General features: G+C 31.1%; 3 protein-coding genes across 5 annotated transcripts; 1 reads left to right on the forward strand and 2 right to left on the reverse strand.

Moving 5' to 3' along the window:
* Positions 1 to 1,369: 1,369 nt before the first annotated feature.
* Positions 1,370 to 2,843, forward strand: LOC124910503 (transcription factor MYB8-like). The gene is made up of 3 exons (XM_047451147.1): positions 1,370 to 1,842; positions 1,940 to 2,069; positions 2,153 to 2,843. The coding sequence occupies exons 1-3, from the start codon at positions 1,710 to 1,712 to the stop codon at positions 2,700 to 2,702; spliced, it is 813 nt and encodes a 270-aa protein (XP_047307103.1). The 5' UTR covers positions 1,370 to 1,709; the 3' UTR covers positions 2,703 to 2,843.
* Positions 2,844 to 3,552: 709 nt separating this feature from the next.
* On the reverse strand, positions 3,553 to 12,477 carry LOC124910501 (ran-binding protein M homolog). Of its 3 annotated transcripts, none has more exons than XM_047451146.1 (10): positions 12,027 to 12,477; positions 10,966 to 11,112; positions 10,738 to 10,824; positions 9,529 to 9,574; positions 8,990 to 9,066; positions 7,038 to 7,212; positions 6,279 to 6,347; positions 4,999 to 5,058; positions 4,198 to 4,287; positions 3,553 to 4,100 (listed from the first exon to the last, which is right to left on the reverse strand). In XM_047451146.1, the coding sequence occupies exons 1-10, from the start codon at positions 12,365 to 12,367 to the stop codon at positions 3,822 to 3,824; spliced, it is 1,371 nt and encodes a 456-aa protein (XP_047307102.1). In that variant the 5' UTR covers positions 12,368 to 12,477; the 3' UTR covers positions 3,553 to 3,821. The 3 variants fall into 3 exon arrangements, 2 of the variants coding, with proteins under 2 accessions (XP_047307102.1, XP_047307101.1); XM_047451145.1 differs by having other exon boundaries at positions 4,999 to 5,061; XR_007096424.1 differs by having other exon boundaries at positions 4,052 to 4,100; positions 4,999 to 5,096.
* A 1,343-nt stretch (positions 12,478 to 13,820) lies between these two features.
* On the reverse strand, positions 13,821 to 16,300 carry LOC124909893 (homeobox-leucine zipper protein HDG11-like). Its single transcript, XM_047450523.1, has 8 exons — positions 16,181 to 16,300; positions 15,562 to 16,005; positions 15,378 to 15,479; positions 15,085 to 15,297; positions 14,822 to 15,017; positions 14,460 to 14,731; positions 14,289 to 14,378; positions 13,821 to 14,207 (listed from the first exon to the last, which is right to left on the reverse strand). Exons 1-8 carry the CDS (start codon positions 16,298 to 16,300, stop codon positions 13,821 to 13,823), a joined length of 1,824 nt encoding a protein of 607 aa, XP_047306479.1.
* Between the last annotated feature and the right edge of the window lie 4,582 nt (positions 16,301 to 20,882).

The raw sequence follows: 20,882 nt of genomic DNA on the forward strand, positions 1-20,882 counted from the left end.
TAGTAAACATAGTTATTTTTTTTTTTAATTTATATATTTATTAAATTAAATATTTATTTTTTCTATTTTTTATTAGTTAATTAATTTCTTTACCTCCTTTTTATTTCATAGTTAATTAATTTTTTTATATCTTTTCTTTCATTCGTCTATTTGTGAAAAAAAAATTGGTTTAATATAAACAAAAATGAAATTAATAATCTTTCTATTTATTTTTTTTATTCAAGTTTAAAATAATTACAAACAAAATTATTGAGTTACTATTTTATTTATTTATTTTTATTTTTTTTATAATCTTAATTATTATTTTAGTGTTTGATGAATTAATATATATTATTATCCAATTTAATGGTCTTTTGTGGTTGAATATATGTGTGAAATATTCAAGTATTAGTCTTAAAAGAGATCAATTAATATAAGAATAATGCACAATAGTAGAAAAAAATAAAATTAAAATAATCAAAGATCAAATAGTAACGTATAAATAAATATAAATTAATTAATAAGAGAAAAAAAAATTAATTAATTAATTAATAATAAAAGAGAGAAAAAATAAATATTTAATTAATAAATATATAGATTTAAAAAAACAACTTTCTTTATTAACATATATTAAATGAGTCAAAGAGTCAACTTTTGATAATACATCATTTTTTTTATAATACATAAGTTTAAATGAATTTTCATATTATCTAACCCAAGTAATACATAAGTTTAAATGAATTTTAATACGATCTTCAGTCAACTATGAGTCAAACCCAAAAAAATGTCCCCAAAACAAGACAATTCATTGAAATACAAGATTATTCCAACTTTAAAAATTATTCCCTCTCATAAATCTACATAAACTAAATTATATATTTTTGAAAACCTAAAAAAATTATTGTAATTTGAGAAAAGGAAGCCCTATTTAGGGAAATATACAAAAACTCATTTACAATTTCTAATCTAGACCTAAATCCATACCCATAAATAGTTTTCAAATGAGCACCTTTTCTAAACCGTGTTTAAATTTACAAAAAAACTAAACACAATATACTATTTTTACAATCTTGGCAAATACCCTTTAAATTCGAACCATTTCTTTTTTTAAAAGTTACAAGTCACAAAGTAAAAACAATTTACCCCAACCCAATATTGGCAAAAAGGGAAGGTTAAAAGTTGGATTTGTGAGTGAAAAAAAAGAGGGCAATATTATATAATAAAAATAAAGGTGTGGGGGCAAGGGGCAGGCCATCTTTCATGTAAAAGTGATAATAGAAATACATACCTACCTACCTACCAAATCCCCAAACCTTATCTGCAAATGTGTGTCATTTTGTAATCTTATTCCCCCTTTCTTCCTATTTAATGGCTAATGTAACCACTTGTAATATCTCTCTTTCTTTATACCAAAACATTTGGTCAAATCTTTCTCTTTTTCTCTCCTTCTCCTTCTCCACCCATAAAGGATCGATCTATTCCCTCATTTCCTGCACTTTCAGACCATCTTAACACCAAACAATCAATACTCATCTCTATCTATAATAACACCCCTTTTCACTATTCACTCTAAACTCTCTAAACACACAAAACAAGCCTCACCCATTGTCTAAATATCTATATATCTATATATGTATGTATATGTAGATATATAATAGTAACAAGGATAGCAAGAAGAGAAAGGAAAAATAGATAGTTTAAGAAGAAAAAGAAGAAGGGGATCTTCTTCCATGGGAAGATCACCTTGTTGTGTGAAAGCACATACCAATAAGGGTGCGTGGACTAGGGAGGAGGATCAACGACTCATAGATTACATCAGAGCTCATGGAGAAGGAAGCTGGCGATCCCTTCCTCAAGCTGCTGGTAAAGAAATTCTTCATTTTTTCTTCTTCTTCTTCTTCTTCTTCTTCTTCTCCTCTTGTATTATATAGTTTACTTAATTGATTGATCATACTAATAGGCTTGCTCCGATGCGGTAAGAGCTGTAGACTCCGGTGGATAAACTACCTCCGGCCGGATCTCAAGAGAGGGAATTTCACTGACAAAGAAGATGATGTTATCATTAAGCTACACAGTTTGTTTGGAAACAAGTATAGTCTTGTTATTCTTAACTTTATGAGAGAATTAGGGTTTGGATTTCGAATTAAATGTTGGATTTCATGTATGTATGTAGGTGGTCATTGATAGCTGCGAGATTACCTGGTAGAACTGATAATGAGATTAAGAATTACTGGAACACTCATATCAAACGCAAACTGATTAGTCGAGGCATTGATCCACAAACTCACCGATCGCTCAACTCTTTCGTGGCGAGAAATTCTCAAAATCAATTGCCTGATGTTGATTTTTCCGGTAGAAACACATCATCATCATCCTCTTCGAAGAAGAAGAAGAAGAGGAACGCCGGATCATTTGATGACGGGAAGGGAAGCGGAAGCGGTACGACGGAAGAAGAAGAAGAAGCGCCTAAACCTCCTCCTCCGTTTGACGGCGACGACCACTGTGAGTCCGTCAATCTGGATCTATCGATTGGGCTGCTGAACTCTGTCAGTAAGCAGCCAAACAGAGAGAAGCGGCGAACACCTCTATATGAAGAGACGGCGGCTTCTACGGCGTCGGTGTCGCCGTCGGCGATTTGCTTGTGCTGGCAGATTGGTTTTCAGAGTATTGGACACTTTTGTAGTAATTGCCAACCAGCAAGCGGATCGTGTGGGTTCAGATGATTTTGCCCATGTGATTAGAGGAGATATTTTATTATTATTATTATTATTATTATTACACAATTTTATAAGAAATGTATAAATTTCTTATTATTTTCAAATTAAAACAGTCAAATTATTTTATTTTTCTAATAATTACTTGTATTTTGTGTTATGTAAATATTTATTATTTATTAATATAGTTTAAAAATAATTAATTCTTTTGCATTTTTTTTCAACATTGATACAAAACAAGAGACCATGTGTCTACGAGGGATCAAAGTAATTTTCCATAATTAATTTTTTTTTATTAATTAACATAATTCAAATGATTTTTAAAAGATTAAAAGTCACGAGTTTAAGTCTTACTTTTAAACGTTTTAAGTTGAAGTATTAATATTATGACCGAATTAAGTGACAAAAAAATCGACTTGAAGTTAAGATGTGCCCTAAATTCAAAAAGGATTGGATGAAAAGAAGAGCAAGGGCAAAGACAAAATGATGGTTACATACAAATAATGGGATTCTACCTAACAAGTTGAGATAGCATGTGGCATGTTGTGAGGTAGGTAAGGGAAGTGAATGAAATATCTCTCTTTAGAAAAGGAAGATAGAGAAGGTATAGAGCCTTAAATCAGAGAAAAGACATTAACATTAGTGACTTGGGTGGTTACAAGAATCAATATTGATTAGACATTTTGCTTCTTCTTGGTAGTATGCTATTCCCAAATCTCAATCAATCTAAGATTCTTGGATTCTCTACCATGACTTAATAAAGTGATTTTTGAAAAGCCAAAAAACATAATTCAAATCAAAATTCATGATACAAAAAAAGGACCCATTATTTCCTAAAACAAATTCATTTATCCAAGTGCAAACAATACCAAAGTTGAGATTCATCATACATTTTTAGTTAGCTAATAGAATATAAGAAAGAAATTTCCATATCCATCACCTTTTTAAAGTTGAACGAAGAAACAAACAAAACAATTTACAAGTGAAGAAAATTGCACCTTCAAAATGGGGGTATTAGGCATATCATATCTTCTTCTGGGTTATATCCAGTTTCGGCAATGGAGATCAAAATCGCCTGCCGACTAACTGCATATCAACAACAATGGTGATGAAAAGAATACAAAATAACTAACCCTTCTTGTAATAATTGTCCAGTAACTGGGTCAGGTTAAAAGCTTCTCCTTGATTCTCATTTAAGGCCATCCTCTCCATGTAACAAGCAGCCAGCTGTTTCATTAATCCCTCCAGACACGAATGCAAGCACTCTTGCACCCCATCCACTTTCGGATTCGTTGACAATATCAGTGCATTTATCGCATCCGCCACAAACTCACGATGAGACTCTTTCATAAGATACCCAACAACTGACTTCTCCGGTTCGATGTATGCCACTAAAGCAGCACAGTCCTATCAATTCTCATTTTAACACCCCAAAATCACATATTTCATAATAAGAATACAAATCATGCTAACAGACAAATCCTGCTCAGAAATACATTGGTACCTTAATTAGGTCGTCCACATTAACCGGTAACTTTGGTTGCATATCAAATGTTTTCCTTCCATTTATAATAGCTTCGCTCACCTTTCCTACCTAGAAACCCAATACACAATATAATTCAGCAACCTCCTGTTCCTGAATAATAATTGCTGATGACCAATCAATTAATAAAGCATAAAAACATATTTTCCTGGTTTTCTTTTGAGGTTTTTGAGAATGTGTATAGACAAACATGTACCTATATATATAATTAATGTATATCCCTAAAGCACATTAAAAAAGGCATTGCAATTTAAATAAAAAAAATACAAAAACAGTCTGTTTCTCACAGCTAAAAAAAGATCCTCCAATTTTCTTTCTCAGAAAATCATATGTAACATAGATGAAATTTCCTATTATCCCCACAACATACATATATACTACAAGGCTTTTCAGGTCTAGTTTTCAAATATAAAAGAAATAACAATTTTTGTAAGATTATATGATGTCTCGCATTTTAAAAATTGGACTATATTATGTCTTGACAAAGGAAGCCTAAATGAGAAGCAGTGACAAAGGCCGTCATCTAGAATTCTGCATGTAATATGCTGATACAAAAAGGAGAAGAGATTTTTGTTTGATTTAAACTGCTTAAAAAATTCAATTTGAAACATTGGTTAGATTCACTGGCACTTGCAACATAAATGCAAGCATCTACACCTAAATTTTTTTCTTTCTCTTTGATTTGATAAATACTTTCCATTCCATAGGTAGCTTATAAATATAACTGAAAGAAAAAACAAGCCCAAGGAGATGGCAATTTACCCGAACGAGTTCAATAAACTTTTGACACTGAAGAAGAAAGCATGCAATTGAACTGCCATCCTGCTGTCACAAATCCAATTAGCACACAAACATGGGATCTGAAAGAATAAAGCATCAAAGAAAAGTATTATGTTCGCCACTCGAGTGCATAATCCAGGAATGACCGTTTTGATGGTAATGACGACAATGCTAAAACTAGCAGATGCTGTCAAATTGTGAATCCAGTAACAAAAAGAACATAAGCCACCAACAAAATGAGTACTTTACAGCACATAGCCAGAATAAGTGATGTTACAAAGACAAACACAACCCATAGTAAAATAAATGAAGATTGCAGCAGAGATCAATATTGATCATAATTCTAAATATATATTCCAATGCTACTAGAAAGTAGGGTTATTCATCAATCTACTAAAGCCACATAACTCGTGAAAGCTCATCCTCTCAACATTGCAGGCATCAATAACCAAAATACCTGAATTATGTGTGGTTCAATAAAGCTAGACATTAAGTATTTTGACTTCTTATCACAACTTTGAATTTTAAGTTGACTTGATTTTAGCTTCATGACTTCAACAAATTAAAGATTACATGAACATTTAATATATATATGAATATTATTATGGTATAGCAGTAGACAGACTCCTTAGTCAAACATATGTCAAAACTCAAAAGCAAAGTAAGATATAAACTTGTCAATAATTATATTATATGCAGCATATTCAATCTGGATGCCAACTTCAAATAACTATATGTTGCTAAAAAATTTGCATCTAATTAAATGGTCAGTTGTTAGAAGTCATACATGAACATATTGTCTCAAAATGGTGTTCATATAGCTTTTCTGTTCATTTATACCATAGATGGGTAACTTAAAATGTTAAGGAAATGTTTAGAAGAATTAATATTGACCCATGTAACATGTATACTTTGTATAACTCAACCAGAATGGATACACATGAATGGAGGTCTAATTGGGTTGGGTATAGAATGCAAGGCATTGAGAATCGAACAGTAACACCCATTACTAAAAAGGAACATATAAACAATGATATACAAGTCAATATATGTCGTTGTTTCCTACAAAATAACAGTTATACAATGAAAAGGAAATTGTATGTTTTAATCAGAGAAAACGGTACATGGACTTCAATTAAAATAATATTTTAAATAGGCTAGCACTGGACAAAAATGATATATAAAGTTATGTTTCCAGATACAAAAATTGTAGATAATAGTAAAATGAACTAACAAGACAGACAAAACCTGGGATTTCCAACCTGAAAAACAGTGGGATACCAATCACGAAGTCTTCGAAATGCATCATCAATGTCACCATTCTTGATTAACTTCATAGATAGGTAATATTAGTCAAAATTGTTTCCCTTGCATATAAGAAATACATACAAAGCAATGAAAGAAATCAACAACCAACCCATTTAGTGGGGATTGATGGTTGAGTTGTTCAATGAACAACATGTCAAGTTACATACTCAAGACATGATATAAACAATGTTATTATTAGAAGTCGTTTTTGCGACGACTCTTTTAATACAAGCGTTAACATTTTTAAAAAAATCAACAGGACCAAAGCATTCATGATGAAGCATTGCTTATACTTGTCAAGGGTCAGAAAGAGAAAATAATCATAACAAGATAAATATAAAAAGATAGAAAGAGGTTATTAGCTTTGGATTTTTTGGGGAGAGGTGGATTTTGATATTGAAAATATGTATTTATTTATTTTTTACAAAATTGAAAAAAGAAATAAATGGTTGGATAACTAGTCTTATTAGACTACTAGTTTCATAATAAATCAAATTTGGGATCAAAATAATATCATTCGACAAAAATGTTTTTAGGAGAAGTGGATTTTTTGGAGAATCAATTTTTACCCAGACAAGGCCTAATATAAGCAAGAAGAAATTCCCTAATTGTCAGCTGTGTAGGAAGAACAGAAATTCTATCCAACCTAAACTATCAAACATTTTTTCACCTTACCACACAACGACAACTAAATACTGGCAATAGATATATACCTGCCGGAGGACTCTTCTTTGGAATAAAGCATATTCATTGTCACCATTGAAGCCATTTCTTTGAATCGGTGATACGGGAGGAGACATTATGGGAGGAAGAGAACTTACGCTAGCCAAGTCAAGCAGACTCAAAGTATCTTCATAGCCATAGTGTACTAAATAGGAGCGGACTATCCTGATAATCATAAAAGCTAATTAGTAATGGTGAACATATATTTTAATCCAAACAACTATAATATAAGTTAGTGCATCACTGCAGCAAGAGCTTAAGTACTCAGAGCTACTGGATGCATCTTCAAAAAAACAAGAGAATCAAAATATTGATGCTAGAAACTTCAGCATGAGATTTGAATATGAAATGGATTTCTCAACCAAATTCAACCCAGACTTTTTCTGATTAAGAATTGGTTTGCATCATGAATTCTATTTCTCCAATCATGGAACATTTCCATACTAACATTGAGAACTACTCTTCTAGCTACATATAGAATAACAATGAATTATTGTCTGCTCATCCCCTAGGCATCTGCAGGCTATCACATTTTGGATCTAGAAATTCTCCTTTTCACCATGACCAAGCCACCTCAATTTACTTTATTTATCTTCTTGCTAATATATAACAAATTTACTATTTCACATGTATGTTCATACTTTTGCCACATTTCTCTCTAAGCGTCTTTTTTATTTACACTATATACATTTTGTTTATTTCATGCTTTCTTGTAGACCAGCACTCTATCACCTTGAGGCTAGAGCATTGAGGGTTTAATAGCTATTTTCTAGTCAATTTCTCCTACAAATTTTGGTGGAACTCTTTTATCATTTAAAACCATATCTTAAAATAGTGTATGCAAGGATAATAAGTTCCTTATATACTATATGCAATGAATCTAAGTATGAAAGAGTTTAATGCATGTTACAAAACACTGATATATACAACAAATGGATACACATCCTATAAACATTAACAATAAAAGAATATATCAACATCAATATTTTATTGTAAATAAGAGTCAGAACAAGTCTTTTTTTTTTTTAAATAAAAAAGAGTCAGAACAAGATAATCGATAATATATGTGAACTGATACTAACAAGAAGAAGGTTCATGAATGATTGTGGTTGATTTATGAGTATGAAATTGTTTCCAATGTTCACAAAAAGGATATTTGTGGACTCAGATAACATGTTCACTTGGAGATGAGTAAAGAAAATCATGTTAGCCCTTATGGAAACAAGGATATAGCCAAAACATGAAAATTTTGGTAGAACGTATAGACGGAAAAGGTATGTGCATTCTCTAAAATCAACTAGTTGCACCTCCCTCACTTAGACCCAAAAGAAATAAAAATGGTTACAGGTTACTCTTGCTCAAAAAAGTAAGAACAACTGCAATACATGTGAATCTTGGGATGGAATACCCTTTAATTGGTTCCTATAACTTTCAACAACTGTGAGGCCTAGTTTTAAAATGTTTTTTCTTTTTCTTTTTTGTGCAAAACCACTAGTGCTAAGGGTTCCTTCGGTATTCAAATGCTTTATCATGACCTTATGTCATGGTTTAAACATATGCAGAACATGGAAAGAGACATAGAGGCTAGCAATAGTTGATTATTTCCATTGTAACTTAATTGTATTTTGTTATTCTTGGTTGTAGTAGAGTGACCTGGCCAAAGTTGTTAGGGCTAGGCCTTTAAAAAGGGTAGAGGCAGCACACTAGATGCTTATGCGTAGAAAGAATTAAGTATGTATTCTCTCCATATTTTCAATCTAAGTCGCACTTTCGTCTTCAAGGTCTCATCCTCTCTTGTGTTCATTCTCAGTCTAATCTCCTTCTAAGAAACGTTTATAACGTTACACCTTATCATTGTTCAAACCCACGCTAAGAATTTTTTGTCATAACTAATATTTAGGGGAGCAGATGAGTCCAGAAAAAGCTTAAAACAATAACTTACCCATAACTAACATCTTGCTCCAAATATACTTTGTCAACTGTCATCTGTTGCTTTGCTCTTTCCTGAGTTTCAAATGCCTAACAGAAGACAGCAAGAAATAGTATTATCAATTCATTATGGTAACATGAGTTAAAATTGTTACAGCTCCATGAGTCACAAAATTCTTGACCATCTATGTTTCGTATGAGCACCAATAATCCTTTCTACGAAAAAATACTAGCATGGCAATGACAAATCAATAATAGTCAAAACTCTTGAAACTTAAACCACAGTTGATTTTTCTGCCTCTGCTTTCACTGAGAATCAGTTTACTCGACTACAATGTTGATTTTTATGAGTTCTTTTCATGAAGTTCCAATGAAGTATATTTGAAGGAAAATTTTGTTTATATAGAAATAATTTACTATAATGTTGATCTACATGAGTATTTATCTTGAATTAAGAGTAATTAGATTTCATTTAAAACTAAGTTATCATTGTTAGCATGTTGACTAAAAGCACAAGCTTCTGCTAGCTTCAGAATGGGCTAAATATCTCACCTTTATATCAAAGACAAATGGCTGTTTTCCAAAGTTGACAGTGATTCTGTGGCATAAAAAAAACACCATCAACTTACTGGAAAGAGGTATTGCTCTTCAAAAAGAAAAAGATTTCTGACAACAACAATTACATAGAATGCATGTCACATAGTACAAATATCAAATACTTACAGTTCAGAGGAAAAGGCACATTAAAGCTTAGTAATAGTTCTTAAATGTTAAGTAATGTGTGGTCAACATTTCATTGCATTTGTGATCCTTTTCATTTTATATTAGATCACTATCAACATGAGTACTCCATTTATTAGAATTAGATCACGGGTCATTTCATCACTTCTATGGATTGTTTCTCTTTCTTTTTCTTTTTGAAGAACAACTTTTCACTAAGAGCATTCAAATTTTACAAGTACGGGTGGAGGGGGAAAGCGAAAAGCGAAACAGAAACAATGATAAAAAAATCCCATCCCATGCAAACTTCTATGGATTATTTCATCACTTGTATAAAACTCATGACATAAAATAACCGATTAAATGAAAAATACAGAGTACTATAACAATGTGGGAAAAGAATATGGAAGCAAACTAGAATTTTATTTTTTCTATTGTTCCCATATCTACAAGAACTTTTCGTTTACTTCCAAGTATCGTGAGAAATGAGAACATTAATTTTTAGTAAGAAAGGTAGTGCTCAATAATTAAGATTTTAAAAAGGTTTACTTGACAGTTGACACAGATGTAAGCAGCCTTTTCTTTAGTTATCAATATTCAGTATTCACTAACATAACTATGTATTGTTTACCAAAGAAACATAACTATGTATTCTTTAGAAAGAGAAAATAAAATAAAATTGCTGCTTATTAATGCTCACATTGATTAGGATGGCTCCAAATCACCTAACCAAGACCTCATCATTCTTGGACAGATTCTGATTAAGTTAAAGGTAATAATTATATGTAACCTTATAAAACTAACAACATAGAAAGTCAATTTACACAATTGAGATCATAACACCAACTTAGATAATTGGTAGATTTGCAACACTATCTGGTTTGTTTAGAGAACCATTTTATGGTTCTGATATTATGTATGCAATAGCTGAATGACATTTCAAATAATTAACAGAACCTGACATTTCAAAGGAATGATGAAAAGCTTTGCATTCAAACACATAGATTAGAACTTCAATAAGGAATTAAGGGCAGCACATACTCCTCATTGAGGCTATGGACAGCAACTGTGGGGAATAATGGACTCATCACATCCTTGTGCACTGATCCTACGACCACCCCATTTTTGCTGAACACAAACAAATAAGAATTGAGCACGTTGAACATTACCGGTCTACAAAAAAACTAAGTGGTTTCAAATCAAGATCATTGGCAATAAAACTGTAAAAAAATGAGGTCTCTCTCTATTGAAAAACTAGGTTTTTCTTACGTGAAAAATAACTCCTTGGTAGCATAGTTAATTCCACTGCCAACAGTATCACCAGCTGTATACGTAGGACCAAATGTTTCCCCCTTTCCGTGACCACGATATAGTAGTCCATCATCGCCATGATATCCATAACTATTTACTTCCCAGCTGTCATTACAACAAAAATGATGAAATAATTAGACTGATACTATCCTTAGAACCATCACCAAATAGAAAATATTTTTCATTGAAATGGTAGAGATCTTTAGTTCCAGAAGGACATGGGTTTGGATCTTGTAACCATTCATTCCACAACTTCTAAAATGTATGGATATTTTTCTTATGTTCACCTCCCTTACAAGCATGGAGGGAATAGAGAAGATTTTTACTTGATCTGAATTGCCAAGCCCACTAGATAATAGCTTAAGCTATTAGTAGGTTCAACTATAACTTCAAGAATATAAACGAGCCCTTATTGCAGCCCATGCTACTGAATCAGCTACTTTAGTTTTGGTACCAACAATTAATAATTGTTTTCCCCTACTTGACGCGTCAAAAACCAATCACAAGCTTACGATGAAAAAAAAACAGTTCGAATAAGATTTGTATTATGAACACATTTACGCTTTGCAGAGATATACGATTCTAGGGTTTCATTTTCTAGTACCATAGACAAAATTAACCAAGGTTCGCAGTAGTTATCTGAAGCGAAGCTATTTAGATACTAGATAGTAGATACATTGAATGAATCCTTCTCATAAGGAGAATGTATATTAATATAACCCTATATCGATCTTCCCCAGCCTGGAATCAACCCGATCATCCAATTCTATAAAATAACTACCCCCTTGCAACAAATACACATCCCAATGCTGCTAAGTCGACACTATATGACTCATATTACACATTTTCTATTCATTATGACTTGTTATCTTTCTAGAAAACTTGACGTTTAGAATAGAATCCGCAAATTCACATGCTAATACTTCATGATTAAAGTTCATCATATCATAACAAATAGAAATACTGTTAGTTCTTCCAGACATTTGAAACCACATTAAGAGACATATATGTTAGCTCACCCCGGTTGTTTACACATTGTGAAATCTTTAGTGGTGAATCCGATAGAAACGAGGCCTCTAGCACCTGCATTCTGAACAGACATCTCGAAGTAATACAAAAATCGCTTGACTGGTGCAGGATGATTAGCCTGAACAACGCCAACGTCATATCCGCCGCAATGAACGTTGTTGTACTTAACCGTGAGCTTGTCGTGGGAAACGCTAGCGAATCCTCCACCGATGTTGAGAGTGTTAAGCTCCGTAGGATTCTCCTCTTCAATTTCCATATCTGTCGATACGCTTAACTTCTGCTTCCATAGATCAATGAAGTATAAACCTATCTGGTGTTGATTGTCCATCATCTTTACAGAGATAAACTGGAAAGATTTCCTTAAAACCCTAGATCCTGCATCCAAATGAGTATCACTTGGATAACACTCAAATCTAAAATGGGAGAAAATGCGGTTTCCTAAACATTGAATTTCACCGATCGATATAAATTAAAATAAATTAATTAATTAAAAATTAAAATTGTTTTCTTGTTTCATGAGTGGAGTGCCACGAACAACCGACATATTTCCATAAAAAGAAAATTATTCTGATTTCTCAATAACCAATTTGAGAATAAGTTACGTGGGTATTGAAAATATATGATAACGTGAAGAGAATTTTTATTTGATGTCACGGGTAAAACAAAAATGGGGAAAAATGGATTGATTGGATTAAATTATGTGTTTCGACGGTCAAATTCTATAGGATTGTGAATGGAAGTCCTAAATAATTTTTTTGTTAAGAGGTATTAAACAAGGTGACTCGTTGTGTCAATTTTTATCCGTTATTATCAGTAAGCATTTTCTAGAATGTTCAAATTCGCGAACAAGCGGGTCTCATTAGATGAGTGGTTTGCGGGATAAGGATGTCTCCTTTTTGTCATTTCTCATATGCTCTTTGTTGACTATACATTGTGCATGATACATGCCACACACAAAAATGTCAAACATTTGTGTGATATTTTATTGTTGTTCGGAGCATGCTTTAGATTGCAGGTTAATATTGATATGTCTAATATTTTTTTCTCGAACTCTATTTCTAATAGGAGAAAAATATATTTCTAAATAGAGGGATGAGAATGACAATGCAAGACTTCTGACACTACGTTAAATATCACTCCAGAAGCTAATTGATGAGACATTGCCTACCGAAAATTTGCATTGCCCACAGAAAGACTTCCACATAGTAGAGAGATGTCTCTAAACGTTACAACCAGTCGGTCGAAGCTAGATTTGATAAACCATTTCAAGAAAATCTCTTTAGACCGCCCCATTTTTTGTATTTCACTCTCTACAACTTTTCAAGAAAATGCATTTAAGAAAAAAAAGTTGTAAAATGGACTATAAAGTTAAAAATTATACTAAGAGTTTGTTTGATCATAGGTATTTATGAGTTTTATCTGGGCTTAGGATAAAATCTTTATTTGAATTAAAAAAAACTAATTTCCTAGAGTTTATTGATTATTTTAAATAGATGAGTTTGAAAGAAGATAAAAAAAAAAATTCCCTCCAACCTGAAAATTAATCTCCATGGAGCCAAAAAAAACATAAGAGCCTATAAAATAAACAATAAAAAAAACCTCAAAAAATATGATCCATAACATGCTTCATAAGCACCCATTAAAATGCATAAAGTATTTAAGTTCAACAACAATCAAGTTTGCATAATAACAAAAATGAAAAGAAAATAGTCAAGTCTACAAAACATAAGTTCAAAATTAATAATAAAAATAGATAAAAAAAACCAAAGCATTGGGCGTCATGATCACACGTTGGAGTTGGGGCAATCGAAGGCTAACTTGATGTTGTCAACAGTAGAAGTAACAAGAGAAGTGAAAACCTTGACGAAATCCATCTCGATTTCCCGAGATAAAGACACAACTTGAAAAGCCACAGTAACGAGCGAACCATTGGCCCCAGGTGGTACAACATGAGTAGAAGTAGAGGCTCTTCCAAAATCAACATGCATGTTTAGAGGGTTTCCATCTTTAGAGATGAAAAAACCTGATGGAAGTACGCTCCTCGACAATGAACCATGTAGTTTCCCGTTCAAGTCTTCCATTTCATGTGGAGCATAGACTACAACCGCACCAAGAGGATCCACTAGAATCTCTTGAACCAGAATCACTTTGTCCGCATTTTCAATAAAAGGCTGCAATATTTAATTGTGTCATTTAATCTATTTCATTTCATCCAAACAAAAGTGTTACATATTCTTATTATAATTAAATACCTGGATCATAGAGATTGAATTATCTAGTTGATCTCCAAAAGTAATGTTAGCAATCTCCTTCCCTGGTCTTCCATTGCAAAAAATATCCCACTAAAAATAATAATTTTGAATTAGTACTATTATAAGTGTGCCAAAAAACAACAAAAACACAAATTAAACAAACAATAGTACCTTAGCTCTTTGGTTAGCATTTCTTAAGAAATCAAGAACCGCTTCAAATGAAGCGGGTAGCCAAAATGAGGTAGTTGCAATGACAACTACGCCATTGGATGTGTCATTATCGATTTCTTCACCTTGGCATAAAGAGAGAAAAATCCCAGTATCTCTAAGTTCAGGCATGTCAATGTTGTTTTTCATGGTCATATTGGTGCATAAACTCTTCACCATCTTGCCGGTTATCCTCATTAGGCATTCTTTATCCTCTGGCCTCATCGCACCCATCACTAAAGAACGATAGAGATATATAGTGTAAACCAAATGTCGTCCTGTTTTAAAAAGAGATCTAAGGAAATGAGATAAAGATCGATACATACCATCTCCCATGGCTTGTTGAGTGCAAAAAAATTGGTTTTGCGAGTCATTCTTAAAAGAACCAATTCTATGGCAGGACCTCGATAGTATTTGAACCCATCTATCTGCCCTGAAGGCCAATCCACGTAAGATAACATCTTTATAGAGATGATGAATTGAGACCTTGTCATCTATTTCTACATGTTCAATCCAGGTCACCTACCAATTACAACATTAAATGAGAATCATTTCATTTTCAAATAATCTTGTTTAATAGTGTACTTACATGAGAGACTCCAGGAGAGACATCCTTGATTAGACAGCCAGAAGGAAGCCTCCATGCACGAGCGGGAGAATTGACTTGACATTTATTGACGAGAAAATCATGAGAGACCTCCACTATTAGCCAAACTCCTTTAAGGACCTTTTCACAGATTCGGACAAAGCAAAACTCTCTTGGAGTAAAAAATGGGGTCAATAAATGCATCTGCTCATAAACCTGCATGCATGCATTCAAACAAACATTTCAATATTGCCAAGTCTTTTAGTCTCACAACCGATGTTACAAATTGTTTTTACCAGTTTTATAGGCCCGACTTGGCGAGGAGTGGCTTGATTTTTATACTCATGGACCATGGTGGCCTCTGTTATGATGGTAGGGAAAAGATCTCTCCTCTTTTTCTGTAAAAAAGAATAGAAGGTGAAACAAGTAGTATTATAAGATTATAAAAAAGAAAAAAGAAAAGGGATATAATGGGCTAACCGAATCCATTAACATCTCGGCCACTTCCATAGCACTCATGCTTAAGACTCCTTCATATTTAGATGATTCCTTGCGAGTACGCGATCCTCTAAGATTTTGGCTTTCTCGGGCACTTGTTTTCAAGAATTTTGCATCATATTCACTCCTATTAATGATGTACTTTCCATCCGTCATCATATCTTTCAGCCATAAAGCATTTGTATGCAATAGGCTCACTAGCTCATACCTAGCCGATATAATTGTTCGAATCATGCTCCTCGTCTCGAAATCTAACTGTGGATTCATACTTGTAATCATAGAATCCACGTTAGAGTTGATAAGTTGCATTAACGAATTTCCTAATTGATCCGTCGAAGAAACAACCGTAGGTGGTGGTACATTGGGGCTTCTCGGTTTAGGTATTCTCAAGCCCCCAAGAATATTACAAACTTTCAACCTCTCAATCTTAATCGTACACATGTAACAATACATTTGAAAAAATATATAGGTTAAAATTTTATAACAAATTATAAGATACAAAATATGATATTTATTTTCTCACTTTGCCAAAAAAAAATCAAAAAAGTATTGAATATTGTTAAAAAAAAAATCATTTGTAGTATTTCAAATTAAGGCCAACCTGTTCCTTTAGTCGCAAATTCTCGGCTTGAAGTTGTCGTATGGTGGCATTTTTCTTTACATCAATGGGGTTAAGAACCTTACAAGCAATGCAAGGTCCACCTTTCATAACCTCTCTCATTGACAAGTTTTCAAATTTTAGCTTCTCATTCTCTTTTCGCAAATTCAACCTTTCAATTCTTTCATTTTGCGCCTATATTATATATATACATGTAAAAACGCGAAACAACTTAAATAATAAAAAGAATAAAGTTATATATCATTGTTATTGGGAAAATTGATAGAGCACATATTTAATGAAATGTATTTATACAAAAGTTGAGTTGATTATACCTTTATAATGGTTCTCTTATTTTGGAACCAAAATTTGACTTGAAACGGTGTGAGATCAAGTTCCATTCCGATCAGCATCTGATCCCTATTGCTCGGGTGTCGACATCTTTTGAAGTGCCTTCATGTTCAATAAAAAATATTATTAAATTATTGCAAATATAATTCCTTATTCATATAAATTGGTATTAAAATTAATTTATAACAAAGGAAAACAATCAAATTTGATAATTATATAGATGTTTTATGTTTTACGAGTTTAAAGTCGTCTGATCTGAAAGTCTCCTTGTAAAACTTCAATGATTTTAAAATGACAATTATACATTTTGAGAAACAAATGGTATAAATATACACATTTTAGATCCAACATAGATAAATGTCACATTTTAAAGAAATTATCAAAAGAGGATTCTTATTTTGTTAACATAAAGATGGTTAATATTCGGATCTAGATCTAGATCTATCGAAACTAAATTTGATAGAGCAATTCCATTTATTAACTCGTGAGATACAAAACGAAAAAAGAGTATGTACTATGTGAGACATAAATATTCTTACTCTTCAAGTTTTTTGTATTGATACGGAGTGTGGCGATGATTGTGTGGTTGCGAAGGTTCAGTTGATTGCGGCGGTTCCGGTAGCTGCGGAGGTTCCGATGGTTGCGGCGGTTCCGGTTGAGGTCGTCCTTGACCTAATGAGAATTCAGGAGTATCTTCTCTGTTTCTATTTGAAGTCATATTTTTTTTTCTTGTTATCTATCTAGTACCATCTTATATGTAACACTAGTCCTCTTTATATACTACTCACATTATTATTTTTAGTCACAAAAAAAAAATTAAAAATTAAAAAGAAAATGTAAATCCCATAACAAAGAATAAAGAAAAGAAGATTTTTTTACAATTTTACAAGTAGGACATTTATTATTTGGGTAAAAGATAAATATGTCATTGTGACAATAATACCCTTTTTCATTTATGAGAATAGTACCCTACACTTTTTTAACAATGACTATATTTATCTTTTAAATAAATTTTGATATTATAGTCTACAACTTACAAATTAAATGTTTCTTTAATAATATTCACTTGGGTTAATTTGTTTAATATCAAAACGAATTTACTTCAAGGGCATATTTATATATTTTAATTTTTCATGGACATAAACCCATTTAAAAATCATTGTTAGAGCAAAAGTATTTATTTAAAAATATTTATGTATAACAGCATTTTAATTAAATTTAGACAATTTGTTGTTTAATTAACAAATTTTTTTATTATACATAACATTAATTTATAAAATTGTCACAACTTTGATACATATTTTTATTGTTTTTTCAGTAAAACACGAACGAAAAAATTAGTTATATAATTATTAAAATTGATTAACAAATCTCATACCATTTAATTTTTTTAATCTAAATCATTATTAATTTTAATTTATAACTTGATAGTCTCAATTATTTTCCTGAAATTTGATTCAAATGAACAGTAACCATACAATGGTTCAAACCCTAACTAAATGTAATATGTAATATAATTAATTTGATTGTTTTTAATTGACAGTTATGAAATAGGTGTAGCAAATTAAAAAACAAACATAAATGGCTACAAATTTGTTTTATTTGGGTTGTCCTAGGAAGGACATATATTAAAATATATTGCTTTCAATGTTTTATCATAAAAAAATCTTAATATTAAATCTTTCAAATATTAAATCTTTCTAGTGGAAATTCATCCCTTTGGGCATTACAAGTTTGAGTCTATATTGATTTGAGGATAATTCACAATTGATATTTAATTCAAATATTAAATCTTACTTTTTTTTAATTGGTTTTATTTACAAGGTCTTTTATGATGTATACCAACCAACAATATTTTTTTGAAATTTTAATTAGTACCTTTTTGTTATATTGTATTTATCAAAATGGGAAAAAAATTAAAAAAAATCCATTGGCAGAAAAGTTAATATTTTTATGTACAAATTTAGTAAAAAATAACTTTTTCATATACTTTTACTTTAATTATATATATATATTTTTTATAATAAATAAAATTAAAATTACTTTTAATTTAATAATCATAATTGTAATAGTGATTATGAGATAATACAATTTTAAAAAGATTATCTTTAAAATCTAAATAAAGATTTTTGAGATCTTGTATAGATTGTCTAAATAAGTTGGAGCAAGATTTCACCTAAGAATTTAATTTTTAATTTATTTTATATGATAGGATAAAAAAATTAATTATTTTAAATAAGGTGCAAATTATTAATTTTATTGTTTAAAGTAATAGTCATACAATTATTGTAAATGAATACCAAAAATATTTGACCATATCAATGGATCAGATGTAAAGTAGAAATTAAATATGTGAAATATTATATTTATTTACAAAAATATTATATTTATTTACAAAGTTAATTGGAATGGGTTAAATTTATATATATTAAAAATATGTCATTTGGTATATAAATAATTACAGGAACATGAACAGGAACCAGGCTGGAGCAGGGACACCCCCACCTCACTGTCACCGTGGAAAAAGAAAAGTCACGGTGGATGAAAAAGAGAGAAATAAAAAATAAAAATTAAAAATCACGCTATTTTATAGTTTTGATCAAATTATAGCCTCTTTTATTGAAAATAACTCAAAAGTACGAGCTTTAAATTTCCATCTCAACGAGAAACCATTTTAAAGAGACGACGACCTAGAATACGACTACCGCGAAGAGAATCACCGAGAAGAAGACCGCCGTGAAGTCCACTACGAAGACGACTACTGCGAACAAGACGACCACCGAACTAAACTGTAATGTTATTTTTAACTTATACTGTAATGTAATGTTTAAACTTTTAAAGTGAAGTGTAATGTCTAAACTTTAATATTATTTTTATAACTAAAGTGTAATGTCTGATAAACCGATGTGAAATAATGGTAATATTGTTTTTTTTTGGTAATTTTGGTCTGTTTGTAGGTATGTTTCCAGGACATGGCCATGTATAGGACCAATTGGTCCCTAACATTCTGAACATGGCATGTACACTAGTGAAAATGTAGTATTTACCGACTATATTGCCGAGGGCTTTCAGAAGCAATTGACATTGAACTAAATCCCGACAGTGAGGTGAAAATTGTCGGAAATTTTTTTCCAATACCGACAGCTTCAGAACAACTGTCTTTATTGGGGTAATAGCCGACAGTTTTTGTGAAAACTGTTAGTATTAAGTAAAAAGATTATATATTATTATTAAGTCAATTATTTCCATTATTTCTACCTGTTTATATATTATATAAATCTTATATATTAAATTAATCCATGGAAAACATATATGATTAAAAAATTAATTTATTTTGTCAAAATTAATTTAATTCTGACAAATTGATATATTTATTTAAATTTTAAGATTTAATTAAATGAATATTAAGAGTTATGAATGAGACGACATATAATTAAAAAATGTTATCAAAATCTTCAACTTAATTATTGTTGAATTTTTAACTTAATTATTTATGTTATTTAAATTTAGACAAATACTTGTATTTTATTAAATATAATTATTGAAGAAGACCTTTTATGTATAAAAAGATGACATATATTTCTTTATAATTTAAATGATGTAATTGTATATATATTAATATAAGTAGTTTGTAAGGTGATTTCTTTGTATATAAATATTTGTCTAACAATTAATATCTTAATACCACAAAATAAAATAAACATAAAATTTACACAAAATAAAATATAAATAATAAAATAAAATAATTTTGTTTTTATATAATATAAAAGTAGTAATTAAATTATATTGTATTTTTTTTAAGTGAAGAATGAATAAATAAAAAATTTATTTATAATTTTTTAAATTAAATTATAAAAGATAATTTTAATAAAAGAAATTAAAAAATATATTGGTTTAGTTTCTTTTTGATGAAAATATAAAATAGAATTAGGTTGGAGACAGTTTTATCAAAAACATTCGACATTTCTTTATTTGGCAAATGAGAACCAACAGTTTTATCAAAACAGTCGGAATTTTATATGGGAAAACCGACAACTTTGGAAAACACTTTCGGTATTTCTTTACAATTTTTACCCGCCCAGCGCCCCTCACTCTCTCCAAGTCCTTCCCCGCCCGAATCTCTTTCTCGCGCGTCTCCAGGTCCAGTGAACACCTGAATCGCATCTCATTGCGGCGTCTTCTCAAGCTTCCCAATGTACCTAGGTTGAAAATGAGCTTCGTCGTCACCTGATTGATCCAGTACTCATTTCTTCGGTGTTTTCCTTCATTCTCCCATGGAATCCGCTGCCGTCCTTTCACTGTAAGCATCTCTTTCTATATCATCCTTTATGAACAGCAGAAATCACCATTGTTA

This window comes from Impatiens glandulifera, chromosome 7 (assembly GCF_907164915.1).
Source record: "Impatiens glandulifera chromosome 7, dImpGla2.1, whole genome shotgun sequence".
Taxonomy (NCBI): domain Eukaryota; kingdom Viridiplantae; phylum Streptophyta; class Magnoliopsida; order Ericales; family Balsaminaceae; genus Impatiens; species Impatiens glandulifera.

Coding starts and splice junctions, on each gene's coding strand:
- LOC124910501 (XM_047451145.1), bottom strand. CDS start 12,367: ATGATGGACAATCAACACCAGATAGGTTTATACTTCATTGATCTATGG. Junction 4,288..4,998: donor AGTTTATTGAACTCGTTCGG/GTAAATTGCCAT, acceptor TTGGGTTTCTAG/GTAGGAAAGGTGAGCGAAGC. Junction 4,101..4,197: donor ATGTGGACGACCTAATTAAG/GTACCAATGTAT, acceptor GAGAATTGATAG/GACTGTGCTGCTTTAGTGGC.
- LOC124910503 (XM_047451147.1), top strand. CDS start 1,710: ATGGGAAGATCACCTTGTTGTGTGAAAGCACATACCAATAAGGGTGCG. Junction 1,843..1,939: donor ATCCCTTCCTCAAGCTGCTG/GTAAAGAAATTC, acceptor TCATACTAATAG/GCTTGCTCCGATGCGGTAAG. Junction 2,070..2,152: donor CACAGTTTGTTTGGAAACAA/GTATAGTCTTGT, acceptor GTATGTATGTAG/GTGGTCATTGATAGCTGCGA.
- LOC124909893 (XM_047450523.1), bottom strand. CDS start 16,300: ATGAGAGAGGTTATGAAAGGTGGACCTTGCATTGCTTGTAAGGTTCTT. Junction 15,480..15,561: donor CCGAGATGTTAATGGATTCG/GTTAGCCCATTA, acceptor TCTTTTTTACAG/AAAAAGAGGAGAGATCTTTT. Junction 15,018..15,084: donor TCTCTCCTGGAGTCTCTCAT/GTAAGTACACTA, acceptor TGTAATTGGTAG/GTGACCTGGATTGAACATGT.